At 53.6% G+C, this 9,918-nt stretch overlaps 1 protein-coding gene across 1 annotated transcript; it reads right to left on the bottom strand.

Moving 5' to 3' along the window:
- Positions 1–271: 271 nt before the first annotated feature.
- On the bottom strand, positions 272–7,950 carry LOC118639242 (Myb related transcription factor, partner of profilin). Its single transcript, XM_036275537.1, has 2 exons — positions 7,406–7,950; positions 272–1,562 (listed from the first exon to the last, which is right to left on the bottom strand). Exons 1-2 carry the CDS (start codon positions 7,902–7,904, stop codon positions 868–870), a joined length of 1,194 nt encoding a protein of 397 aa, XP_036131430.1. The 5' UTR covers positions 7,905–7,950; the 3' UTR covers positions 272–867.
- Positions 7,951–9,918: the final 1,968 nt, after the last annotated feature.

Below are 9,918 nucleotides of genomic sequence, written 5' to 3'. Positions count from 1 at the left end.
ATTATAGGACACGGAGAGAGAATCTTAAGAAGCAGACCCATCCTAACCTGGGGAGAGAATCCAGGATACTTTCCTGGAGATGACATTTCGGTGGTATCTGAAGGATGAGTAGGTAGGAATAAAATTTGAACACTGGCCTTGATGGCTTAAACAACAATAACAAAGAAAGGCTCCAGCTTCTGACTTCAAGGGGGTGTCGTCTGCCCGTGGAGGGGCGGGGCAGTTGTAGGTGCTAGAATCCCAGGCCTGTCTCAGCCAGAGCCTTGAGTAATTGTATTAAAAATAAGTTTATTGATATCTTGTCACCATGAGGAAAAAGGAGGGGGTTGAGCTCTGGAGGTCAGAGACTGCAATGGGAGGCAGAGGACCCAACCTACACCTCCCCAGTGAGAACTCACCCCCTCTCCCTAGCGTATCCTCATTGTCATTCATATTCTGATTTGTCTTGCAACCCCTACTCCCTCCAAAGTCTGGAGTAGGGATGTGAGGAGGCCCCCACAGCTCAATTCTCTTCAAGTCAAGACCAGGAGTGATTAGGGAAGGGGGTATGTGCAGACCCGCGAGGTTTCCTCTGCAGCCCACAAAGGGCAATAATAAATAACATAAAATTGATGGCTTAGAAGTCAGGGTTAAGGAAAGCAGCCAGGCAGACAGCGCTGTACTGGAGAAAGGGCTGGGGGGCCCATCAATGAGGCCCCCCACGAATCAGGCACTAACTAGTACAGGGAGTGGGGTGCTCGCGCCCCTGCAGCAGGAAGCCAGGGTGCAGCTGGCATGGGGAAGGTGCATGGCCCTCCTCCTCTGGGCTAAGCTGGGCGAGGAGGTGCTGGCAGAGAGCATAGGCAAGCTTGAACCCAATGGTAGATTTCACGGAGATTTCCATCGCCCCCGCCTCTTCCTTGTAGGAAAACCTTTCCTCCTCTTGTGAGGGGGGGACTCATGGGGAGGAAGTGGGGCTGGGGGTGGCCGGGAGGCCCCCTCCTCACTTCTAGGGGCCATGATCACCCCCCTGGCTGCCACCTTGGCCCGGTCCACGACAGCAGCCACCACAGACAGGGGCTCTGGGGTGATCTCCACTTTGGGGGTGGGTGGAGGCAGGACAGGCCTGGGGGGTGGAGGTGGGGGCAGAGGTGGGGGCAGTGGGTCAGCTGGGGTTCTGGGAAGAAGGGGCAGCAGGGCGCTGAGGGCCTCACTCAGTTTAGTCAGTCCCTGCCGCAGGGTGCCAGCTAGCTCCCTGATGGCGTTGGCAGTCTCCTGCTGTGCCCGCAGGAAGTCCAGGGAGGGGTCTGGGGCCGAGGGCGTGGGCAGAGGCAGTGGAGGGGGTGGGGGGCTAGAGGGCGAGGGTGCCACTTGGACCTGCTGCGGTGGCTGGAGTGGTGGAAGTGGAGGGGCCGGGGGCGGTGGAGATAAGGCCAGACGGGGCAGCTGGACGGTCTGCAGGGCTGGAGGGGGCGAGGACTCACGCTCCTTGGGCGGTGGGCAGCCCCTTTCCTGGGGACTGCAGGAGGGCCGGGCCCAGGGCTCCGGGCTGCTGGAGCCCCCCTTGCTGAGGGCTTGTGTATCTGTGGAGAAAGAGATGTAGGTAAGGTGTGCATGACCCGACAAGGCTGTCTGGACTTCCCTTCCACCTCCCACCCACCTTGGCCCCAGAGTTTTTTGTTTGTTAATCCTCACCCTTCCATTGATTTTTTTTTTTTTTTTTTTAAAGAGAGTAGAAGGGAAGGAAAGAGGGAGGGGGAGAGAAAGAGAAACATCAATGTTGTGAGAGACATACACTGATCAGTTGCCTCCCACACACACCCAGACTGAGGCCGGGGATCGAACCTGCAACCCAGGTACGGACCCTTGATGGGGAATCAAACCTGTGACCCTTCCTTGCACAGGACCGACACTGTAACCAGAGTCATCTTTTTGAAACTTAAGTCAGATCATGTCTTGCAACAGAAGCCTTCATACCCGGAGGAGAGTTAATATATTTTAACAATAGCCTCTGCCAGCCTTAGTGGAAACAGGGTCCTGGAGGTCCCCAGCTGAGCAAGGCAGAGCCAACATTCTAGAAGGTTCTGAACCATCTGGATATCTGCCCCCCTGTAGCCTCTCGGGCCTCCTTGCTGGATCCTGGGGAGGTCAAGAGGGCTGGGGAAAGAGGTGTGGGGTCTGGAGCAGTAGGGGAGACCTCTGGAGGCTGGGAGTAGGGGCTGTTTGCTACCAGGATGACAGGATTCCAACCTCAGTTCTAGTCTGTACCAGTTCAACCCCAGGCCTGCTGGGCTTCCTCCCTCTCCTGTCACCTGGGATTTCATTCATGCTTGTGAACTTGAACACAGTCCACACGCAGAGGCTCCCCGGTTCCCAGGCCCGGCCCGAACCCTTCCCTTCAGCGGTGTACTGGGCATACTCCCTTGACCATCTCAATGCCTCACACTCACGTGCCAAGAGCTGAGCTCCTGGTCCTCCCCAACCCGCCGGCACCATCCTTCCAACTGCTTGGGCCAAAAACGTTCTCTCTTTTTCTTTCCCAAGACCCATCCATGTACAAATACCACTGGCTCTGCCTTCCAATTAATCCAACATCCAACCTGTTCTGTCCGCTGCCACAGCTCCCGCCCTGGTCCAACCATCATCTGCCACCTGGACTATGGCAGCTGCCTCTTCACTGGGCTTCCTGCTCTCACCCCTGCCCCTGACGGTTTGTTCTCCACTAGAGCCTCAAGGGTTCAACTAAAATTCATGTCAGTTATGCTACGGGAAAGAAGCCTGTCACAAAGCACTGCACGTCACATGATCCATTTATATGAAATGTCCAAAATAGGCAAATCAACAGAGGCAGAAAGTAGATTAGTGGTTGCCTGGGGCTGGGTGGAGATGCAGGGATGAGGTGGGGGTGATGGCTAAGAGGGTTTCTTTTTGGAGAGATGATAATGATCTGAAATTGATTGTGATGATGGTTGCAGACTGAACATACTAAAAGCCACTGAACTGTAGACTTGAAATGGGCAGGCTATACAGTATGGAAATTCTAACTTAATGAAGATTTAAAAAAACACAAGTCAGATGTTGTCTTTCTCTGCTCAAAGCCTTGTGACTCTCATTTCACTCAGAAAACGCAAAGTCCTCAAAGACTCTAAGGTTCTGCACGACCCCCCCTCCCCCCTTATCTCATTCCCTTGTCTCCACCACCTTGGCCTTCTTGGTCTTCAAACGCACAAGGGTGCTCTGCATCGGGGCCTCTCCATTTGCTAGTCCCTTGGCCTGGAAAGCTCTCTCCCCAGACACCTGCCTGATTCCCTGCCTCTGCTCAAAGGTGGCCTTTTGGGAAGACCTTCCTTGAGCCGCCGTGTTAAGGAGCCTCTGTCCCTGTCCTTTTCTCCCCTAGCCCGATTCCATCGCATGCTCTCCACCTGGCGTGGGACCCCTGTGAGTGTGGCAGTCTCCTCCTCCCGGTGTCAGCCCGTCAGGCAGGGCTTTGTTTTGTTCACAGCTCTTTACCCAGAGCTTTGAATAACATCCAGCACAACATTTTTTTCTTTAATAAAAAAAAAGAACTGTGGCTTCCAGGGAGTCAGCACTGATTGGACCATCAGGTCCTTGCAGCAACTGTCCCAAAGCTCGCCAGTATCCACAGGGGACAGTCCAGCCTCTCCTGGGCTACTAGGACTCAGCTCTGGCCCCTGCCCATCCTTCTCCCTTGCCTCAGGGCCAGTGCACAGGCCGCCCCCTCCACCACCCCTTGGCCAGCTCGAATGTGCCTTCCTCAGGGGAGCCTGCTTCCTGCTCCCTGGTCACCTCAGAGCCCGCCACTCTTCTCCTTCCAAAACAGCCAGCCCCCTCCAGCCCTGAGTGCTGGGCGTCCAGCCTCTCTGGGCCATCCGGGCCATCCGGGCCAGAGAGGTGGGGAGGCTGGGAGAGACACCATGACCACAGTCAACAGCTGTTGAACACTTTCCCGGCCAGGCCCTGGGCAAAGCTCTCCTCCTGTTATTTCAGAGCCCCCTCAGCCAGTCTCTCGAGGCAGGTGCTGTCATTACCCCAGCTTACAGATAAGGTGACTGAGGCCTGGAGAGGTGTCACAGGCTGGGGAGTGGTGGAAGAGGGATTTGAACCCAGGTAGACTCTATAGAGTCCCCATTTTTAACCACTCCCAGGGCAGGGGCTGTGGGCTGAGGGTGGTCTCACTTGTAAGGGGCAGGAGAACCGCACCCCTTGGAAATGCAGCTTTTCATCTACAAGGAACAGAAAGTGGCCCACTCTCCATGCCCACAGGGCTCACAGAGGGACCATCACACAAGAGTTAAAATCCTATTTAAAGACTTTGAGCCTCAGTTTCCCCACCTATAAATGGATCTGTGTGAGTACCTGGCACCAAGGGATCCAATAACAGATCATATTCCTGAGGGTCATTACTGGGAGTCACTGAATCACCTTGGGCACAGGCTTAATTTAAGTGCCCGACACAGTAATTTCTCCATGTTGTTACAGTGGTTCTTTCAAACATTAGGTCAGAGAGAAATGGTCCTTCTCTCTCTCCAGTGTCAACAAAGACACTTCAGACCACCCCAGGCTGTTTCAGTCTTTCAGTCAGATCAAGTTCCTCTTTTATGAGTTTTACACAGTGGGTCTTCCGTGTGAGATTCTAATCAAGGATGCTTTAAGCACATTCCTGCCTCAGGGCCTTTGCATGCGTTGTTTCCTCTAGCTGGATGGAGTACTCTTTCCTCAGATATCCATCCACTTAGCTCAATCTCTCTATTCAGGTCTCTGTTCAAATTTTACCTTCTCAGAGGTGTCCCTTACCACCCTGCCTACAGCAGCCCTCCTTCCATCACTCATCTTCTTAATGCTTGATTTTTCTTTTTAGTTCATTTTAAAAAATATGTTTTTATTGATTTTGAGAGATAGAGGAAGGGAGAGAGAGATAGAAACATCGACGTGAGAGAGGCACATTGATCAGCTGCCTCCTGCACACCCCCTCCTGGGGATGGAGCCTGAAACCCAGGCATGTGCCCTGACCGGGAATCAAACTGGCAGCCTCTCAGTCCATGGGACCATGCTCACTCCACTGACCCACACCAGCCAGCCAGGCTCTTCTTAGTCCTTATCACTTCCTGTCTAGGGTTACTTGTTTGTGGTGTCTCCCATAATTAGAGTGTTAGCTTCATGAGAGAAGGAAAATTGTCTTTCTGCACAGTATTCCCAGCATCTACAACAGTGTCTGCCTCAGAAAAGGTGCTCAATAAGTATCTGTTGAGTGAATGAATGAATAGAGGGGTTACACAGCTTTTGAAAAAATAAGTTTGCCATGTCTGCCCCAGTTCAACAGGGCCATTTTGCAGATAGAAGCACTGAGGTTTAATTCACACTGAACAAGGGTCACAAGTGATTGTGTCTCTCTCCTGCTTAAGACACTTTCATGACTTATAAATGCCCTCAGGATATGCCCAAAGTCTGACCTTCAATTACAAGCCATGTCACCTAATTCTGGCATACTCGTTCACTTTCAGTCAGTATTAATTGTTGTTATTGCTGAGCAATCTAGCCCAATTGCTAAGTGCATGGACTGTGAGTTGAACACAACCTGTATTACAGTTTCAATTCTACTAACTTGCTGTGTGACCTTGGGTGGGTGAAAGAACCTCTCTGAATCACATATTCCAGAACTACTTTGTTTGATCATGTCCCTCCCTTTCTCAAAACCCTTCAGTGAATCCCCACAGCACTTAAGGATAACATTCAAACTCCTCAACTCAGCCTAAAGGCCCTGCATGGTCTGGTCTTTGATGGCCTCTCAAACCTCATCTCAAAACAGTTCCTTTCTTCAGTCTTTCCACTCTCCCTCTCCTTCAGTTTTCTAAACTGGTCAAGCTTTCTTGCTTCCAAGCCACTGTGCATGCTATTCCAGGAACACTTTCCCAGCTCTTAATCCTCACTCTGTGTCTCTGATTTTTCCTCCTCCAGGAAGCCCTCCTTGATCTCCCAGGGTGGGTCAAGCTGTCTGCTCTGAGTCATCAAAGTCTATGTATGAGTCTGTCTTTCCCACTGGACTGTGAGCCCCAGGAGGGCAGAACTGAGGATGTCTCAGTCACAAATAAGAACACTGAGGTTTGATTCACACTAAGAACAAGGGTCTAGCCCTGACTGGTGTGACTCAGTGGTTAGAACGTTGATCTGTGCAGTCTGTGCACCTAAGGTTTGCAGGTTCCATCCCCAGCCCGTGTTGGGCATGTGCAGGAGGCAACCAATTGACATGTCTCTCTTCCACCAATATTTTTCTCTCTTTCTCCCCTCCCACTCCCCTCTTTCTAAAAAAATCAATGGAGCCCTGCTGGTGTGGCTCAGTGGTTGAGCATCGACCCATGCACCAAGAGGTTGCCGGTTTGATTCCCGGTCAGGGCACATGCTCAGGTTGTGGGCCCGATCCCCAGTGGGGGGCATGCAGGAGGCGGCCAATCGATGTTCTCTCTCATTGATGTTTCTATCTCTCTCTCCCTCTCCCTTCCTCTCTCTCTAAATCAATAAAGAAAAGATAATTTAAAAAAAAATTTTTAAATCAATGGAAAAAATATTCTTGGGTGAGGATTAACAACAATAAAAAGAACAAGAGTCCGGGTGATTATGTCTTTCTCTGGCTTAAAACACTTTAGTGATTTCCAAATGCCCTCAAGAGAAAGTCCAAAATCTGACCTTCACTGTGTCTCCAACATTGCTTAGCATAGGACAGGTGCCTGGGGAATAGCTATAGAAGAAATAAGCCAGAGTCAAGGCTAAGTGAGAAGTCTTATGCTCAGCTCTCTACACCTCCTCTACTCAGGGCACAACCTTGGGAAAGTTTCCAAACCTCTGTGAAATCTTGATTTATAAAATGGTGAAACAGTTCATACCTGACAGCATTGGCAAGCATATCAAGAGCTAATAATGAGTGTTTAGGAGGCCATGTACTAAGCAATTTATGCATATTAATTTACTAATCTTCACTGCAATCTTTGAGTGGCGACTACATTTTATCCCCACTTTACAGACACAAAAACTGATTTGCAGTAACTTACCCAAAATGACACAGCTGAGGGGCAAAGTTGTGATTGGAGCCCAGTCTGCCTCCAGAGTCACTACCCTACAAGCTGTTTAATGAAATGCTGTGAGTTGATGGCCCCCATGTGGACTCTGGGGCCAGGCCACCTAGGTCTGGGTTCTAGTACTGATTCTGACAGTCACTTGCTGTGGAACCCTAGGCAAGTCATTTCACTTTTCTGAGCCTCAGTTTCTCCCATGTTTAAAATTGGGATAATGACAGCGTCCACCTAACAGGGTTGTAGTGAGAGTCTGATGAGCCACGTAAAAGGCTTGGACCAGTGCTCAACATACAGCAAACTGTGACTGCTCTTGCTAAGGTGACGGTGAAGGAACTCACCTGCCCGTCGATCTTCCCTGCGGTCCTCGGACAACACGTAGCGTTGGGTGCAAGCACCTGGGGCCAGTGGCTGTGAGGAGGCGGCCGCTGGGGGCTGCTCGGCCCCTGCACCAGCTCCTGGCCCTGCCACACCCGGCCCGAGGATGGCGAAAATGGTTTCCTCCTCCGCAGAGAAGGCGTCCTCGGCGGTAGCCCCAGCACCCTGCGTGGAGTGCGGCACGCGGGCCAGCTTCTCCTTGGTGCGGCGCTTGAAGTCGTTCCAGCGCTTCTGCACCTCCTGGCCAGTGCGCTTCCAGCTGGTGATGCCGTTGATCTTGGCCGCGATGCCGTCCCATACACGCCGCCGCTCGGCCACGCTCACCCGACGGCTCTGTGCGCCGTAGAGTTGCGGGTAGTGGGCGCGCACCTCCCGGATCAGGATCTGGTTCTCTTCGAACGAGAACCGTGGCTTGCGCAGCCGGGTGGTCTCTTCTGCTTCGCCCGCCGCAGCCGAGGCCATGGCGCCCCCCGACGCCGCCGTCCGGCCGCCTGGCGCATGGGGGGCGCCGGCGCTGCAGGCACAGGGCGCACCGCTCTGGCGGGGGCTTGGCGTCTCCGCGACACCAGCCCCACCCCGGCCGGCCGCAGCGACACAGGCTCCTAAGTCCCCGGGGCCAGGGAAGGGGGCAGGGGGCGGTCAGGGGCGAGGAGCGTAGGGGGCAGAGTGCCTAACAATAGCTGACACCCGCTGAGCGCTCCTCTCGTGCCTGTGAGATGCAAAGTGCCAAGCCAAGGAGTTGATGGAAATTGAGGAAGGGTCTGAAGGGTTGGAGGGAAATAAGGAAAAGAGGAAGAGAGGGCATCTGCAGGAGTTAGAGAATGGGAGCACAGGAGAAATGGAAGGAGAGTGGGGGTGCCTTGGGGGTTGAAACAGCATGGGGGTGATGGGGGTACGAGATGCTGAAGGGGAGATGCAGTGAGAAGGGGGGATCTGGAGCAGAGGAGCGCTCTGGGGGTTCTGGGCCAACGGGACGTCTGTAAGACCATTATGGGAAAGGGTCCTCCGAGGGGATGTGCAGGAATAATGGTGAGGTGGGGACTCCTAGAGCAGTGGAGGAGCTGGGACGATGAAATACTAGGAATTAGGGTTTGCAGGGATTGCGGGGGATTGCCAGAAATTAAGGGGAGCTCTGGGGGTAATGAGGGTCTGGGACTAGATGGGGACAACAGAAGCTATGGGGGACTCCTGAAAGAGTGGGGGTCGCGGAGGGTGGGGGCCGAGTCACTCACCGGCGCCGCCGCAGCCCCCGCCTGCCCGTCGGTCAAGGCTCGGGCTTCTGCGGCCTCTTCCCTCCCCCCCGCCTCTCTCCGTCCCCCACCCCCTCTGGACCCCGCCTCCCGCCGCCTGGAGACCCACGGCGCAGGCGCACCTGGCGCCAGTCGGTCCCCAACGCCCTTACCGCCTGGGTTTCACGCTCCTCCCACGTCGCAAGCGCAGAACCACCTTCCACCGGCCGCCGGCGGCCGCAACCTTCAGGTGCCTTAGCAGCGCACGCGCAAAACCCTGTCTCACGCATGCGCGCCCCTCGTCTCTAGCCGTGGTACCTAAGGCTACTTCCCTGCGCAGGCGTAGCAATCCTTGGAGGAGGCAGGAGAGACGGGAGAGCTCTGGAACCGAGCGGCGTCCCCGCAGTTCGGACAGTCTTTCAGCTCACCCAGCTCAATAATTATGCATGTGCCCTTTTCTCTTGGAGAAAGGGGAGGGAGACGGCGCTGGAGGGATGCGCTTCGTTTCCATGACAACTGCCTGGGGGGGTGGAGGTTGTCGCCCCCTTATATCCGCCCCTGCACGGGACTGCTCGGGTTCCGCTAACCACCTATTACCCGTAGGGGCGGGGCACTCTGGGAATATTCAGCTCCGGGCGGGCGCAGTAACTATGGCAACGTATAAACCTTCCAGCCACGCCTGGGGCCCCCCTGTCCAAACAAGTACATCACAAGGCATGGGAGGGAGGGTGATCCTAGCGCGGGCGTGACTTTAAGCAAATGGCTGGAGGCAGGAATGAATCTAGAACACGGGTTGAGTGAGCTGGAAGGCAGAATGAAAGTCGGGAGGAGAAATTTATAGTTTAGTGTCCTGCAGGAGTCCTCAAGGTCACTCAGCAAAGGATGCTTCATCTATCCAATAAAAGACAAAAATCTATACTTTCGTTTAGCTCACTTTTTACTTGGGAGAATCAGACAATTAGCAAGATAAATACGATATATAAGTGAAAAGGTAATAAGTATTATGAAGAAAATGGAAGGAAAAGGGGTTGGGGAGTATGGTGTGTGTGTGTGTGTGTGTGTGTGTGTGTGTAATTTTACAATCAGACCTCCTGCCCTGGCCGGTTTGGCTCAGCAGTTAGAGCTTTGGCCTGCAGACCAATGAGTCTTGGGTTCGATTCCGGTCAAGGGCACATACCTTGGTTGGGGTTGGTCCCTGACCCTGGTCCCGGTCATACCTGAAGCAGCCAGTCCATGTGTCTCTCTCA

This window comes from Molossus molossus, unplaced genomic scaffold (genome assembly GCF_014108415.1).
Source record: "Molossus molossus isolate mMolMol1 unplaced genomic scaffold, mMolMol1.p scaffold_m16_p_21, whole genome shotgun sequence".
Taxonomy (NCBI): domain Eukaryota; kingdom Metazoa; phylum Chordata; class Mammalia; order Chiroptera; family Molossidae; genus Molossus; species Molossus molossus.
Note: the sequence above shows the minus strand (reverse complement) of the source record. Positions and strands in the feature narration are given on the sequence as shown.